This window comes from Astyanax mexicanus, chromosome 14, assembly GCF_023375975.1.
Source record: "Astyanax mexicanus isolate ESR-SI-001 chromosome 14, AstMex3_surface, whole genome shotgun sequence".
Lineage (NCBI taxonomy): Eukaryota > Metazoa > Chordata > Actinopteri > Characiformes > Acestrorhamphidae > Astyanax > Astyanax mexicanus.
The window spans coordinates 35,461,412-35,479,385 of record NC_064421.1 but is presented as its reverse complement, the minus strand read 5'-3'; the positions used below and the strand labels follow the sequence as shown (position 1 = coordinate 35,479,385).

Genomic DNA, 17,974 nt, shown 5'->3' with positions numbered 1-17,974 from the left:
TCTAACGCAGAAAACGGGGCAAAAGAGTCTAAAAGTGGAGAGGGTGCGCATTTCTAGCGCAGAAAAACGGGCCAAAGAGTCTAAAAGCGGAGACAGTGCGTATTTCCAGCGCAGTAAAACGGGCCAGAGAGTCTAAAAGCGGAGAGGGTGCGCATTTCTAGCGCAGAAAAACGGGCCAAAGAGTCTAAAAGCGGAGAGGGGGCGCATTTCTAGCGCAGTAAAATGGGGCAAAGAGTCTAAAAGCGGAGAGGGTATGCATTTCTAGCGCAGAAAAACGGGGCAAAAAAGTCTAAAGGCGGAGGGGGTGCGCATTTCTAGCGCAGAAAAACGGGGCAAAAGAGTCTAAAAGCAGAGAGTGTACGCATTTCTAGTGCAGAAAAACGGGCCAAGGAGTCTAAAAGTGGAGGGGGTGCGCATTTCTAGCACAGAAAACGGGGTAAACAGTCTAAAAGCGAAGAGGGTGCGCATTTCTAGCGCAGAAAAACGGGCAAAAGAGTCTAAAAGCGGAGAGAGTGTGCATTTCTAGCGCAGAAAAAAGGGGCAAAAGAGTCTAAAAGTGGAGAGGGTGCGCATTTCTAGTGCAGAAAACGGTGCAAAAGAGTCTAAAAGCAGAGAGAGTGCGCACTTTTACTGCAGAAAAATGGGGCAAAAGAGTCTAAAAGCGGAGAGAGTGCGTATTTCCAGCGCAGTAAAACGGGCCAGAGAGTCTAAAAGCGGAGAGGGTGCGCATTTCTAGTGCAGAAAAACGGGCCAAGGAGTCTAAAAGTGGAGGGGGTGCGCATTTCTAGCACAGAAAACGGGGTAAACAGTCTAAAAGCGAAGAGGGTGCGCATTTCTAGCGCAGAAAAACGGGCAAAAGAGTCTAAAAGCGGAGAGAGTGCGCATTTCTAGCGCAGAAAAACGGGGCAAAAAAGTCTAAAAGCGGAGAGGGTGCGCATTTCTAGCGCAGAAAAACGGGGCAAAAGAGTCTAAAAGCGGAAAGGGTGTGCATTTCTAGTGCAGAAATACGGGGCAAACAGTCTAAAAGTGGAGAGGGTGCGCATTTCTAACGCAGAAAACGGGGCAAAAGAGTCTAAAAGTGGAGAGGGTGCGCATTTCTAGCGCAGAAAAACGGGCCAAAGAGTCTAAAAGCGGAGACAGTGCGTATTTCCAGCGCAGTAAAACGGGCCAGAGAGTCTAAAAGCGGAGAGGGTGCGCATTTCTAGCGCAGAAAAACGGGCCAAAGAGTCTAAAAGCGGAGAGGGGGCGCATTTCTAGCGCAGTAAAATGGGGCAAAGAGTCTAAAAGCGGAGAGGGTACGCATTTCTAGCGCAGAAAAACGGGGCAAAAAAGTCTAAAGGCGGAGGGGGTGCGCATTTCTAGCGCAGAAAAACGGGGCAAAAGAGTCTAAAAGCAGAGAGTGTACGCATTTCTAGTGCAGAAAAACGGGCCAAGGAGTCTAAAAGTGGAGGGGGTGCGCATTTCTAGCACAGAAAACGGGGTAAACAGTCTAAAAGCGAAGAGGGTGCGCATTTCTAGCGCAGAAAAACGGGCAAAAGAGTCTAAAAGCGGAGAGAGTGCGCATTTCTAGCGCAGAAAACGGTGCAAAAGAGTCTAAAAGTGGAGAGGGTGCGCATTTCTAGCGCAGAAAACGGTGCAAAAGAGTCTAAAAGCAGAGAGAGTGCGCACTTTTACTGCAGAAAAATGGGGCAAAAGAGTCTAAAAGCGGAGAGAGTGCGTATTTCCAGCGCAGTAAAACGGGCCAGAGAGTCTAAAAGCGGAGAGGGTGCGCATTTCTAGTGCAGAAAAACGGGCCAAGGAGTCTAAAAGTGGAGGGGGTGCGCATTTCTAGCACAGAAAACGGGGTAAACAGTCTAAAAGCGAAGAGGGTGCGCATTTCTAGCGCAGAAAAACGGGCAAAAGAGTCTAAAAGCGGAGAGAGTGCGCATTTCTAGCGCAGAAAAACGGGGCAAAAAAGTCTAAAAGCGGAGAGGGTGCGCATTTCTAGCGCAGAAAACGGGGCAAAAGAGTCTAAAAGCGGAAAGGGTGTGCATTTCTAGCGCAGAAATACGGGGCAAACAGTCTAAAAGTGGAGAGGGTGCGCATTTCTAGCGCAGAAAAACGGGCCAAAGAGTCTAAAAGCGGAGAGAGTGCGCACTTCTAGCGCAGAAAAACGGGCCAAAGACTCTAAAAGCGGAGAGAGTGCGCATTTCTAACGCAGAAAACGGGCCAGAGAGTCTAAAAGCGGAGAGGGTGCGCATTTCTAGTGCAGAAAAACGGGCCAAGGAGTCTAAAAGTGGAGGGGGTGCGCATTTCTAGCACAGAAAACGGGGTAAACAGTCTAAAAGCGAAGAGGGTGCGCATTTCTAGCGCAGAAAACGGGGCAAAAGAGTCTAAAAGCGGAAAGGGTGCGCACTTCTAGCGCAGAAAAACGGGCAAAAGAGTCTAAAAGCGGAGAGAGTGCGCATTTCTAGCGCAGAAAAACGGGGCAAAAGAGTCTAAAAGCGGAGAGGGTGCGCATTTCTAGCGCAGAAAACGGGGCAAAAGAGTCTAAAAGCGGAAAGGGTGCGCACTTCTAGCGCAGAAAAACGGGCCAAAGAGTCTAAAAGCGGAGAGAGTGCGCATTTCTAACGCAGAAATACGGGGCAAAAGAGTCTAAAAGCGGAGAGAGTGCGCACTTCTACTGCAGAAAAATGGGGCAAAAGAGTCTAAAAGCGGAGAGAGTGCGTATTTCCAGCGCAGTAAAACGGGCCAGAGAGTCTAAAAGCGGAGAGGGTGCGCATTTCTAGCGCAGAAAAATGGGCCAAAGAGTCTAAAAGCGGAGAGGGTGCGCATTTCTAGCGCAGTAAAATGGGGCAAAGAGTCTAAAAGCGGAGAGGGTACGCATTTCTAGCGCAGAAAAACGGGCCAAAGAGTATAAAAGCAGAGAGGGTGCGCATTTCTAGCGCAGAAAAATGGGGCAAAAGAGTCTAAAAGCGGAGAGAGTGCGCATTTCCAGCGCAGTAAAACGAGTCTTTTAAGAGTCTAAAAGCGGAGAGGGTGCGCATTTCTAGCGCAGAAAAACGGGCCAAAGAGTCTAAAAGCGGAGAGAGTGCGCATTTCTAGCGCAGAAAAACGGGCCAAAGAGTCTAAAAGCGGAGAGAGAGCGCATTTCTAACGCAGAAAGGGTTAGAAATGCGCATTTCTTGCGCAGAAAAACTGGGCAAACAGTCTAAAAGCGAAGAGGGTGCACATTTCTAGCACAGAAAAACGGGCCAAAGAGTCTAAAAGCGGAGGGGGTGCGCATTTCTAGCGCAGAAAACGGGGCAAACAGTCTAAAAGCGGAGAGGGTGTGCATTTCTAGTGCAGAAAAACGGGCCAAAGAGTCTAAAAGCGGAGAGAGAGCGCATTTCTAACGCAGAAAGGGTTAGAAATGCGCATTTCTTGCGCAGAAAAACTGGGCAAACAGTCTAAAAGCGAAGAGGGTGCACATTTCTAGCACAGAAAAACGGGCCAAAGAGTCTAAAAGCGGAGGGGGTGCGCATTTCTAGCGCAGAAAACGGGGCAAACAGTCTAAAAGCGGAGAGGGTGCGCATTTCTAGCGCAGAAAAACGGGCCAAAGAGTCTAAAAGCGGAGAGTGCGCATTTATAGCGCAGAAAAACGGGCCAAAGAGTCTAAAAGCGGAGAGAGTGCGCACTTCTAGTGCAGAAAAATGGGGCAAAAGAGTCTAAAAGCGGAGAGAGTGCGCATTTCTAGCGCAGAAAACGGGGCAAAGAGTCTAAAAACGGAGAGGGTGCGCATTTCTAATGCAGAAAAACGGGGCCAAAGAGTCTAAAAGCGGAGAGGATGCGCATTTCTAGCGCAGAAAAATGGGCCAAAGAGTCTAAAAGCGGAGAGAGTGCGCACTTCTAGTGCAGAAAAATGGGGCCAAAGAGTCTAAAAGCGGAGAGGATGCGCATTTCTAGCGCAGTAAAACGGGGCAAAGAGTCTAAAAGCGGAGAGGGTGCGCATTTCTAGCGCAGTAAAACAGGCCAAAGAGTCTAAAGGCGGAGAGGGTGCGCATTTCTAGCACAGTAAAACGGGCCAAAGAGTCTAAAAGTTGCCGTAATTAAGCAGTTTTATATTAAAAGACATCATGAAATTAAACATCAATTTGAAAAATCTTAGTTTACACAACACTGTCAAAGATAAAGATAGTTAGTCAAGTAAAATGGTGTGTAAATGAAATAATCAGGAAAAAAATATTATTTAAAGTGGTATATTTCATTATTTGTTTTATTACGCAGTGTGGCCCCTGACTTCAAATATATTTCTCCTTCTGGCCCCCAACAAAAAAAAAGGTTTGGACACCCCTGCTCTACGGCAAAATCTGGACACTGTATAATTTAACACTAGAGCACTAGAGCACTAGAGCAAGTTAAAAATGTAAATTACTGATAATAATCCCAGCAGCCCTGTTACAGGTCATGAGCTTCCTAAACTGGCCTCCCAGTTAGCTTTCTTTTCATTTTTAATATTATAATTTTACTTTTAATTGTACCTTCAGTGTCACATTCGTCTCCAAGCTAATTCTAATTTGAGATTGTGCTGTGCTCTTCATCACCAAGGGTGCTGAGATCAGAGGAGGAGTATCATTTCGGCAGGTGTAAATGTAAGGTATTCAGGTTTGAAAATGGTTATCTTTGCAGATTTTACGATTAAGCTGTGTTTAACTAGCACTGTCTAACAAGAGTCTTTGTTTGGCTTTATATCTTGCTGTGTTTTTGGGTGAAATATAAATATAAAGCATTATTTACACATAAAAAATAAAGGACAGCGCGAGAGTAACCTCTAGCTCCCACATGTTTACCAGACGCGTTTGCACGCAAAGGACAGTCGGATTCTGCCGGGGGTCAAAATTCTGTACACCTGTTATTTATAGTATGATTTAAATATATTTAATTAATTGATATCTCGCGCTTTAAATTCAAGCCTTTTCTTTCATTCATTCACTCAGCTCAGAGCGCCACTTTAAATGCTCGATTCATGCTGATATGCAGCTGCTCCAAATTGTTGTTGTTCTGAGGAGCCCTAGATTAAGCGTTAAGTTTATTTGGGTGAGTAAAGCACGTGTGAAGCACGTTAGCTAGTAAACAAAAAATATATTAGCCACAAAAAAGCATGTGAAAAAGTATTTATAAAAAACATTTATATATTTCTTAAATGGAGGCATATTGCGGTGTTGAGCCACCATATAAAACTACTGTCCTGGTAAAATAAAATTATTTTACCAGGACAGCCCTAATGGGAATATTAAACAATCTGCTTAAATGTTAAAAAACATGTAAATAGCAGTTAAAGAAAATAAAATTAAATATATAATGAACTGTAAAACTATAAAAAATATGGTTTATAGTCACATATATGACCATAAATTTTTAACAGTAAAGAAAAAAATTGGATCATAGAAACCTATACCACTTGTTCTTGAAAATGTTTTATGCGATGGTCTGAACAAATACTGCCTTAAAGGTCCAACTTATTATGTGGAATAATAGTTCATTAAAAATGATTTAATGTACGATTTGTTGTACTTTTTTACATCAAATAATTAAAAAGTAACTATGTAACTTAAATTGAGTACTTTTTAACTTTTACTTTTAGATGGTTACTTTTACTTAACTAGAATTTTAGCAAAGTAAAGGTACCTTAACTTAACTACAAATTTTCAGTACTTTTTCCACCTCCTGAGACAGAAGACGATGCAATAGTGATGTGGGGGGGGGGGGGGTGATTACGATGGAATGACAGTACAAGTATTAACAGAACCCATATAAACAGTAATGCAAATGTGGTATAATACCTTAAGGCTGGTAAAGTGAATGAGTGCTTAAAGTTCTTAAAGTTTACAGTTTTATAAGGAATTAAAGTGTGTATGACAGTATAGCAGTAGAAATGAAGCTGACTTGTTTAAATGTGTTTTAGCATACTGACAAACTGGAAACTGACAGCTGAAATCTCTGAAAGAGCTTTTTGTATCTTTCCCCTAAATGATGTTGAACAATCTTTGTTTTCAGGTCATTTGAAAGTTGTGTTTTCAGGCTCCCATTTTGCCACTCTTCAGACAGGAGAAAAACTTGTGATTGGCTCTTTAACCCTTTCTCATAATTGAATTCACCTGTGTAGGTAGGTCAAGGGTCAATGAGCTTTTCAAATATTTTTTTTATCCAAAAAATAAAGGTATTCTAATCTATGAAACAACATGGGAGCCCAAATGTAGGCAACTATCTAATTTTGTTTAAAGAATTATTGCACACTTTCTGAAAATCTTATAAGTTTAATTTCACTTCTCAAATATTACTGTGTTCATCTGCTATATGACATATTTAACTGAAATTGCTGATCTAAACAGTCAATGATTTTTAAAGTTAAATCATGAAAATGATCAGAGGTTTCATACCACTACATCTACAGTGCCATAAAAAAAGCATATGCCTTTCTATAGATTCCTAGAGTCTTTTGTTTTTTATTTTTTTAATGCTTAGATTTAAGTAAATATAAAAATCAGTGAAAATCAGTTATTATTTCGTTTATTAGGGGAGCAAATCTATCCAAACCAACCTGGCCATATGTGAAAAAGTATTTGACTCCCACACCTAAAGCAAATCTAAAAGTGAGAAATGAGTCTTTAACTGTAAAGGAATTTTGGCCCACTTGTCATGGCTGGACAGAACTGCAGCAAACAAAAAGTGGCCAAAAAAGTAGTGAAAATGATCAGTAAACATGGTAAACAACAGCAAGTGGGAGTAAGCACAAGTAATTCCTTACATGATAAACAGTCCAAAGTTCATACACAGCAAGGCAGTACCAGAGGGCAAATGATAATCAGGGCCAGAAAATACAAAAAAGCATGGTTGAAAAACAAGAAGAGCTAACACAGGCAAGGAAAACGCTTTGTACAAGAATTAATCCGTCAATACTCAGTGAGAAGTGGCAATATATATATATATATTGTGTTGTAAACAGGTGTGATCAATATTCCGGTGATTGACTTGGTGATACCGTGTGCAGTGATGTGATAGTGTAAGGGAGTGATGTCAGTGTGTGGAAAAACACCACTGGTCAGACAGCTTTTTAATGAATGTTAAAAAAACATTATACATTCACTCATAATAATAATTATTTAAAATAATAATTATACTCTAATAATAATCATTTGACCTGTGTGTAATAAATGTAATACTGGGGAATACTGTAAATACTTTAATTTAATTTATTTAAATAAAATAAAAAAAATGTACTTGAATTTCAAATGTGTGCTTGATACTTGGTAATTGATATTTGTTTTAAAGAATATTCATTTTATAGAACTATAGTGTAGACAAAAATAGTCTCTGGCCATCCATTCAGTAACAAAAAACAGTAGAGACATGACATTGTTGTCAAACTCTACAAAAAATATTATTATAGACGTCATTAGCCTTAGTTCCATATGTGCACAATGAAATTACACAAATACAAAAATAATCCTTACTTTTATTTGAACACCATCACCACACATTCTTACTCGTCTCCCTCTCTCTCATCCTGCAGCAACTATTTATTTCTAGAGGTGTCAAATAAAGAACAACAAATACTTTGATACATTACTTAAGTAGAAATGTTGGTTACTTTATACTCCTTACATTTTCAAAAATAGCCTCGTTTTCATTCCGGCTTCTTATCGTTCAATATCCGGATAAATCTCTCCATCTAGAGTGAATCTGATTGTGATTGGATGAGAAGTATAAACATATACCATTCAGACACCCTATTGGTTTACTTTTACAATTTTACTTGAGTAAAAGTTTATACTTTAACTCTTACAGAAGTAATTTAAACCCTAGTATCTAAACTTCTACCTGAGTAATGAATAGAGAATCTTTTCACACTTTTGTTCCTCTCCTTTATCCTGACCCAACTCTTCCTCTGCCTTGTCCTGGTTTAACTAAACCTTTTCCTGGATTTAACTATTACTTAACTCCCATCCAGATCTATTTTATTTTCTCTCTCTCTCTATGTGCTACACTGGCCACAGTCAGTCCAAACAGACCTCTTTTTATATATGACAGCACCTGGTTAAGTCTAATGCTAAGAACTAGGCTTAAAATAGCCTCAAAATAGTTATAATAGCTTTACATCTGCGATTGTTGCAGAAGCAGTAGTTATATACTGTAATTCAAATTTGGAACATGAGGTATTTACAGTTTTTTTTACAGTCGCTAAAATGCTTTTGTCCAATCTGTACTCACATTTTCAAAACTCTAAATATGCTTAAAACAACACCTGTCTGTTGTGGACTATACTGTTCATACTATTCATGTTGCTATCACACAATATACATTTAATTATCATGTTTTAAAACATGCTTATATTTTATAAACAAACAAGTTTCCCCACTCACACAATTCTGGATCTTTCTTATCTTATTTACAGTTGCTTTAATACAGCATGTCAAAATTAACTACCTCATGTTCCAAACCTTAAATACAGTATATAACTTCTGCTTCTGCAACAATAGCAGGTGTAAAGCTATTATAACTAATACACAATTTAAAATATACAGATTATTATTAATAAATAAGAGGCTATGTTAAGCCTGGTTCTTAGCATTAGACTTAACCAGGTGCTGTCAGTGACACAGATATATACAAAGAGGTCTGCTTGGATTGGGTTTAAAAATAATCACTCTTGTAAAGTACAGGTAACCAAACTCAAATACATTTTTTCATAAAAAATTATAAAAAAGAAAATTGTTATGCTGTTTCTGTAATGTCACTAGCTTTTAGTATTTTGACATGAGGCACAGTCACTGACTATATGTAGCTCTGGAACAGAGAACATATGTTTTTAAAGAATTCGTTGATGTGGATCCAGGTTTTTGTGTTGTAATGACAAAATGTGTTTTTGTGCAGTTTTCAGTCCAAAGGCAAGTTTACATTGAGATTAGACTTCTTATCTATTCTCATTTCTGAAAGTCTGGATGATGGATGCTGCAGTGTACCTGCCCTAATTTGACTGAGTTCACCTGTTTCTCTTTCATGCTAAAGCTCTATTGCTAATTGTAAACCTGTGTAACAGGTGTTTGCCCATGTGACGAGTCAGTGTGCACAGTAGAGTAATTAACATTAGAGTTTTAAATAACAGTGTGTTCCTCATGAAAACTAGAGATTTTCTTCATAAAATTGTGTTTAGTGTTTTGAAAAAAGGGTATTTAGGACTGCAGTTTGAGAGTAAAGCAGGAATTGTGCTTGTAGTTAAGCAGAACTGGTTCAGGAGGTTGGTACTGTAAATGATTCCTTGATTCTACAGGTAATCAGGTTGGGCCAGGTTGGTTTAGAATTCTTTTTTCCCTTAATAAATTAAATCATCCTTTAAAAAGTATGATTCTTTATTTACTCTGTTTGTCTTTGTCTGATGTTAAAAATTGTTTGATAATCTGAAAAATGTAAGTATGATAAAAGTAATCTGTAAGGGGGCAAATACTTTTTTGCCGCTCTGTGTTCTCCAGATATTTTGGATATGTAATGTTGGTCAGCTGAGGGTGAGAGATTAATACTAGTTGTTTGTTGCAGTGTGTGTTCTGAAAGGTACTGTCCCGCTGTCCCACTGCCTCCCAACCTCTGTTCTGTCCTCATCCTCACTGGGCACCTCACTTGCCCACTCTGCTGCCCCAGAGTGCCCCAACTGCAGACAGGAGCGAAAGATCAGGGAGGAGTACGACAAGTTCATAGTTCAGGTGAAGAAAGATCGAGACAGCCTGAGCCAGAGAGTGACTGAGCTGGAGGAGGAGCTGAAGACACGAGGAGGAGAGGAGAGAGAGAACGTGAGAGAGGAGAGAGAGTGTGTGAGAGAGGAGAGAGAGAGTGTGAAGGAGGAGAGAGAGAGTGGCAGAGGGGGGAGAAAGAGCAGGAGAGAGGATGGAAAGAGCATAAAAGAGGAGAAAAGGAGAGTTAGAGACAAACAAAGCACAGGACAGGGAGGAGAAAGTGTAAGAAAAGAAAAGGAAAACATTGGAGAGGGGAGAGAGAGCAGAACTGGAAAAAGAGAGGGGAGAGAAAGCATTAAAGAAAGAAGAGAAAAGAGTGACATAGTTGTAATGGGGAGAGGGATTATGAAAGAGGGCAGAAAGACAGCAATAGAGGAGAGCAATTCTAAAGGCAATTCTGATTCTGAGTGTGAGAGAAAGGGAATAGACAGAGAAGGAAAGGAGAGAGAGGGGGGTGAAGAAGAAAAAGCAGAAGACTGGAATAGAGGAGGGCGACCAAAGGGGGATGACTCAGGAAGAAAGGAATCCTACACCCCACACAAAGAAAAGAGCGCAGAGGTAAAGAACCAAGAGTTCATGCTGAAACAGGAATTTATGTTTTTCTTTGGGGAAAAGGGAACCCTGGGTCAGATTAGAAAGAAACAGAGCTGGTTTTAGATCAGTTTCTCTGATCATTGAGAACATAAAATACCAAAACTGGTCCCAGACTTTACCTTCTCTACATTAAACTGCTTTCAAAAGCCACAGAATTAGAGTTACATTCACTTTCGGAGAGTCAAAACACTTACTGTCCCCGGAAAGTACCTCATTCTCTCTAATATGTTATTAACAATTAAACAGATACAGTAGATCTCAAGAGCAATGTTCCCAAAGCCCACAGTAGGCCCACAGCTCTTTATAACAGTGCTTGTATTCATACACCTTGAACGTTTTCACATTGAAAAAGTGTAAATGTATTTTATTGAGATTTAAATGTACATGATAGACCAAAACAAAGTAAATCTAAAAGGATTGATGTGCAAAAGTGTACCAGCTACAGGCTTTGCACATCTAAAGACCGAGATTTTTACCCATTTTCTTTACATAATAACTGCTGAAGAACAGTATCCTCACAGCTTGATGGTACCACCACCATGTTTCACAGTGGGGATGGTGTTCCAGGGTGATGAGCAGATTACATATCTGCCACACACAGCACTTTGCATTTAGGCCAAAAAGGCCTTTAACCAAGTTCCCACCTTCAACCAAGTCCCCACCTTTAACCAAGTACCCACCTTTAACCAAGTCCCCACCTTTAACCAAGTCCCCACCTTCAACCAAGTCCCCACCTTTAACCAAGTCCCCACCTTCAACCAAGTGCCCACCTTTAACCAAGTACCCACCTTTAACCAAGTCCCCACCTTTCAACCAAGTCCCCACCTTCAACCAAGTCCCCACCTTCAACCAAGTCCCCACCTTTAACCAAGTACCCACCTTTAACCAAGTCCCCACCTTCAACCAAGTCCCCACCTTCAACCAAGTCCCCACCTTTAACCAAGTACCCACCTACAACCAAGTCCCCACCTTCAACCAAGTCCCCACCTTCAACCAAGTCCCCACCTTTAACCAAGTCCCCACCTTTAACCAAGTCCCCACTTTCAACCAAGTCCCCACCTTTAACCAAGTCCCCACCTTTAACCAAGTACCCACCTTCAACCAAGTCCCCACCTTTAACCAAGTACCCACCTTTAACCAAGTCCCCACCTTCAACCAAGTCCCCACCTTTAACCAATCTGGGGACTTGGTTGAAGGTGGGGACTTGGTTAAAGGTGGGGACTTGGTTAAGGAGAGCACTGGCCAGTGAAAACAGCAAAAAGGCCCATGATCAGTCTAAGTCTAAGTCACTGTAAACCATAAGTCCTGCACTTCAAAAGTCTGGCCTTTATGGAAGAGTGACAAAAAGAAAAACACTGTTAAAAGAAAACCAAAAGAAGTGCAATTGTTGGTAACAAGCCATGTAATGGACACAGTGGGAACTGCATCAAGTGTGCAGGTTGTGCTGTTTGAAGAGGAGATCATTTTCTCTAGTTCCAGCTGTGGAAGTGGGTTAAAGACTTCCAACCTAACTTCGGTGACAGGGTTTTGTTCTAGATCAGCCAGACCAGATGACAGAGAGGATGTAATATTTGTCTGTTTATCTGTTTAATTTTATCCCGAATGTTTTCAATTGTTTTTCAAGTTCTTTTCTATATTTAACAAGACTGTCTTTCCACGCAGAGTGAAAAACTTCCAGTTTAGTTGATAGATATTTACGCTCTAAATTTCGTACTAACTGCTTTAAGGTACGAGTTTGATCATTGTACCACGGTGCGAGCTTTTTCTCTCTCTCTATTTTATGTTTAAGGGGAGCTACAACATCTAAGGTAGAGCGAAAGGTATTTTCTAACCCTTCGGTTAGTTTGTCTAGTTCTACTGGTTCTACAGGAGAGTACATTATAGATGATAAATCGGGAAGCTTATCTGTAAATTGTTGGGCTGTAAAAGGCGTAATTGAACGTTTTACAGAGTAGCTAGGGGATGTACGTATATTATGACTAAGATGTAAATTAAATGAAAGAAGGTAATGATCTGAAATTGCGGAGGTTTGAGAACGAATATTCAGGTTATCTATGCTCAAACCCAGGGTCAAAACTAAATCCAGAGTATGATTACAGTAAAGAGTAGGTCCTGTTATATTTTGAATAATACCAACTGAGTCTAAAATGGATGTGAATGCTTTTTTAATGGATCATCCAACTTTTCGAAATTAATGTTGAAGTCTCCAACTATAATCACTTTATCACTACTTACTGCTAAATCTGTGACAAAACCTTTGGCCAAGTACCCACCTTTAGTCAAGTACCCACCTTTAACCAAGTACCCACCTTTAACCAAGTCCCCACCTTTAACCAAGTACTCACCTTTAACCAGTGTAGACAGCTTAAACAGTGTAGCAAAAAGAACAGCGTTGTTAAAATCTGAACGCACCAAGTCCAAGTCAGAGCGCACCTGCCTCTTAACATTTGTAGGTTTATCACTGACTCACTGATTTGGGTTATTTCATGATTAATTAAGAGAATTATTTCATGCCTTCATGATACCAAAGATACACCGGCACACCCTAAATCCAGCTGCTCGATCTGCAACCGACAAGTGCTCTATAGATCCCTAATATAGAGCCCCCAGTACACTGTACATATCTGCATAATGTCACGCTGATACTTCCACCAAACCAAATACAGATACAAATAGTGACAGTAATCTTTCAGATTCACAACAACTAATGGCAAAACCTAGACTTTACAATCAGATCTCCATCTACCTGATCTTACTAACCCTATAAGAAAAGTTGTGTTTAAATTGGTGCATTAAGTATTTGTCAGTTATTATTTTATAATCGTATCAGTTAGTGTGTGTGTGTGTGTGTGTGTGTAAAGGAGGTGGAGGCCCTAAAAGCCTATCTGAGAGTGTGTATTCAGCAGGAGAAAGCACTTGCATACACACTCCAGTGTGAGAGGGACCACTTCACTCAGAATGCCCTAGAACTCCAGGAAGAGCTGGAAAGAGAGAGGAACATGAGTGCACAACGCATCACCAGCCTCCATTCACAAACGGTACACACACACACACACACACACACAGAGGAGGAAGCACTGCATGTGATGGTAAATGTGACCGGAAATATAATTAGGTCTTTTTACAAACCCCAGGGGGAAATCTAGGTCCTACAGGCAAACAGGGACCACTGATACCATCTGGGGTTCAATCCAGCGCTATTCCAGAAACCCAGTAAAAAATGTGTAGAGGACACATGAATCTAATTAGAACTTTTTGGTTTAAATTATCTGAACCTCACTGAATCTGTTAAACATGAGGATCACCTTTAGAATCTGACATTTAGCTTAAAATATCTGCAATCTGATCTAGAAACAGAACATCTAAAAATAAAACTAGATGCATAACATTTAGTTTTAACTCAGATTATCTGTCTTAAGCAGCAAAAGCAGATTATATACAGGCTGACATCGAAGCAGGTCCCTTTTTAATAAGACCCATAAACCTTTCAGTATTAAAAAAAAAGTTATAACAAAAAATCTGATCATCAGTACCTCTGTGGTCACCAGTTGTTTTTGGCTGACACTTATATGAGGTTAGTAGTTCAGTAATACTGTGGGTTTTAGGAGCACCTTCTGTCGGAGCTGAACCGAGTGAGAGAGGAGTGTGAGGGACTGAGAGAGAGAGCTGCTCTGTCCATCACTCAGCTGCAGAAAGAAAAGGTCAGATTTCTTCTTCTCATTTTAAACAATATTGTGTACACACTAAATTTTCCAGTGTTAAATCAGTACTAGCTGATAGTGTTAAAAGTTACCACATATAGTGTTTATTAAACACCAGAGGTGTTGACGTTTGTCTTAAAACTGTAGATTTCCTATTATGTTGATACTTCACTGACTGTAACAGGCAGTTTTAGCATGTGTAAAATGTTTCCTTGTGGAAAGGCTCAAAATGTGTATAACACCTACCAACAATAGCAATTTTCCTTAATACTGCTTTAAATCCTGTTCTGGTGTTTAGGCCGAGCTCATCTCTCACATCCACAACACCAATACCTGCTATGAAAAAGTGAGTCATTCAATCCACTCATTTTTCAAATGATGACCACAGCATATGCTTAAAGCTGTGTGTGTGTGTTTACTGCCCCCTGCAGGTATGTTCAGAGAATGCTGAGCTAAAGGCTAGACTGGAAGCTCTTCTGAAGGATAACTCCAGGGCCTGCTTAGGGTGCCGCTGCAGCATGGATACACACACTCGCACTGACAGACATACCTCTCACACACAAACAGACACACACTCTTCCTCCTCAAACACACACACTGTCACCACAAACGCAGAGATGATGCTCATGTCACACTGTGTCTCCCAACAGTGTAGCACAAACCTTCCACAAGGTGAGACCCACACACACTGCTTCTGTAGTTCTACAGTGTTTACTGTGGAGTATTCATGCAAGATTATTGCAGGATGGTTAAAACCAGTAGTAGAGTCCTGTAGCATGGACTGTATTCTGCAATGCCATCTATTTAATTATGCAGGTGATTAACTGGTCTGAAAAAGTGCGCTGGATTTCACGCTAAATGATCACTTTAACACTTTAACTTTTTACACTAATTAAATGCGAATAGTTTTTTTTTAAATATGTTTACCACATTTGCACCTGAAATTCTGTATGCTTTTTTTGCTCCATTTAGGCTATAAGAGCTGCTTTAGTTTGTGTTCTGGCTTTCCTGAATCTTCTTCTGACGGTGGATTCGTAGACAGATCGACTGAGCCAACCTTACACACCTGCCACTGTGACCCAGCACTGCACAAGCCCCAACTCTACAAACAGCTGTGGGTAGATTTCACAACATTTACTCAAATGCACAATAAGTACAAGAGAATTTTAAATAAACAGAATGTGTCTGTAGATAGAGTGGGGAAAATCTACAAAGAATGGAGAGGACTGCCATTTTAATTGTACGTACACTTCAATTTTGAGAGACACAGAATCTAAAACCAAAATCCAGAAAATCACATTGTATTATTGCATAATAATATTAATATTTGGTAAATAAACCTTTGTTTACAATTATAGAGGTTCTAATCTTAATTATTTCCTGTAATTGTTGACCAACTATGCACACTCTGTAGCAGGGATTTATCCCACTCCTCCATACAGATCTTCTTCAGATCTTTCAGGTTTTGGGTCAGTTGCTGGGCAACATTGAGTTTCAGGTCCATTTAAAGATTTTTTTATAGCCACTCCAGGACCAGAAATAACATCTTAGGGAGTCACTCTCTTAGTTGCCCTGGCTGTGTGTTTCATGTCATTGTCATGCTGGACGACCCAGTCATGACTCATCTTCAGGGAGGATGTTTGTCAAAGTCTCACCATACTGGACCTTTTATAAAGTGCAGTCGTCTTGTCACCTTCGCAGAAAAGTACAAAGTATGATGTTTCCACCCCCATGCTTCACAGTTGCTTGGGGTTGTACTCATCCTTCTTTCACCAGCTCTATTCAGGTCATTGACCAGCTCCTCCAGTGTAGTTCTGGGCTGATTTCAGACCTGTTTCAGAATCAACAGTTGTTGCAATACTATATTAATGTAATCAGGGGTGTCCAAACTTTTTCCTTTTTTAAAGCGGCCCGCGAGGTATTTTAGAAATAGAATGAAAGTTGGCCCGCTGTTAAGCAGGTTTTTATAATGTGAGATTCAAAGTTTGAACGCTAGGTGTCAGAAACGGGCCAAAGAGTCAGAGAGGGAGCATATTTCTAGCGCAGAAAAACGGGGCAAAAGAGTCTAAAAGCGGAAAGGGTGTGCATTTCTAGCGCAGAAAAACGAGCCAAAGAGTCTAAAAGTTGCCGGAATTAAGGAGTTTTATATTAAAAGACATCATAAAATTAAACATCAATTTGAAAAATCTTAGTTTACACAACACTGTCAAAGATAAAGATAATTAGTCAAATAAAATGGTGTGTAAATGAAATAATCAGGAAAAAAAAGTATTATTTAAAGTGGTATATTTCATTATTTGTTTTATTACAGAGTGTGGCCCGTGACTTCAAATATATTTCTCCTTCTGGCCCCCAACAAAAAAAAGTTTGGACACCCCTGATGTACATCATTAATCTAGTACTCCAAATAAAGAATAGTGTCTCCAAGTGTTGTGACCACCCCTTCAAGTGAATGCATCGAGCCATTTATGTTGCACCCATTGCTGACAGGTGTGGGTAAGAGGTCTGTAAAGCAACCCAGCAATGAGCTGTGGAGCAGGGATCTGTGTTCTCTGAAATAATGGTGCTCCATCCAATAATTCTGGATGGGATGATTGAGGAGTAGGGGTTGAGGTAAGGTGGTAATCATCTTTAAATATCCTGACCTCATTAACATTTATCTCGTTGCTGAATGCAATTAAATTTTCTAAATCGAAAGTCTTTACTTTTGTATCTATAGTGTAAACATGTGTTTGTACAGGCGGAGGGAGCACAGTCTGCTGCTGGACATGATGCTGGTGCTGTATAAGAGGGAGTGGTTTCTGCAGGATGCCATGCCCTACGTCTGCCGTACACTCCGGAAGTGTGGCCTCTCACTCGAACACATACACTGAGCCTCGCCAGGATTAAGGAGGAGAAGAATTGGACATTTGATAATTGATGTCAGATCATCTTGTAAAATGTCTTGCATATCATACTGTTATCACACACATAAATACTAATAATAAAGGAAACTGTTGGTTGACAATTTCACGCAAAGTGCAATTATTTGGCACTGCCATGCACATATTTAGCTAAAGACCAGCAAACTGAGCATTATTTTTAATATTGTTCTAATATTGATTGGAATCCATGCAACCCTTAACTTTAAGAATATTCCCAGTACCTGCACTGATCACACACCCCACAGCATGATGAAACCACCACCAAATTTTACTGTGGCCAGGTGTTCCAAGTGGTTTGTCTTGGAATGCTGTGTTCTTTTTCCGCCATGCATAACGCCCTCCAAATAACTCAATTTTAGGTTCATCAGTCCACAGCACCTTATTCCAAATAAAGCTGGTTTGTCCAAATGTGCTTTAGCATACCTCAAGCGACTCTGTTTGTGGTGCAGAAAAGGCTTCTTCTGTATTCCTCTCCCATACAGCATCTCCTTGTGTAAAGTGCACTGAATAGTTGAACGATGCACAGTGACTCCATCTCTAGCAAAATGTAGGTGTTTGGAGCTGCACTGTGGGTTGACTATAACTGTTCTCACCATCCTTCTCCTCTGATTATCTGAGATTTTTCTTGACCTGACACTTCAGGTCTTAACTAAAACTGTATCTGTGGTTCTTTCATTTCCTCACTCTGTTCCTCACAGTGGAAACTGACTGAAATCTCTGAGAGAGCTTTTTGTAATCTTCCCCTAAACCATGATGTTGAACAATATTTTCAGGTGATTTGAGAGTTTTGTTTTGAGGCTACCATGTCACCACTCTTCAGAGAAGATGCAAAAATAGGAGAAAAATTTGCAATTGGCTCCTTAACCCGTTCTTATAATTGGATTCACCTGTGTCACCTTTCTTCTCCTGGCAGTTGTTTCTCCCGGCCGTAGACGGGAACCAGTGGAACCCGCAGTTCCTTGGGCTAGAGTCAACTGCTCTAGGGTGATACCCACTTTAACCGCACTCG

The 17,974-nt window shown here is 40.5% G+C and overlaps 1 protein-coding gene across 1 annotated transcript in view; it reads left to right on the top strand.

Annotated features, from left to right (window-relative positions):
• Nucleotides 1-17,051, top strand: part of si:ch211-63b16.4 (uncharacterized) — a 48,109-nt gene extending 31,058 nt beyond the window's left edge. The window contains exons 15-21 of the mRNA XM_049464145.1: nt 9,553-10,304; nt 13,202-13,378; nt 13,946-14,041; nt 14,340-14,387; nt 14,473-14,713; nt 15,014-15,155; nt 16,782-17,051. Of these exons, the coding sequence (XP_049320102.1) occupies nt 9,553-10,304; nt 13,202-13,378; nt 13,946-14,041; nt 14,340-14,387; nt 14,473-14,713; nt 15,014-15,155; nt 16,782-16,914 (1,589 nt within the window). The 3' untranslated portion in view covers nt 16,915-17,051. The remainder of the gene's footprint in view (nt 1-9,552; nt 10,305-13,201; nt 13,379-13,945; nt 14,042-14,339; nt 14,388-14,472; nt 14,714-15,013; nt 15,156-16,781) is intronic.
• Nucleotides 17,052-17,974: the final 923 nt, after the last annotated feature.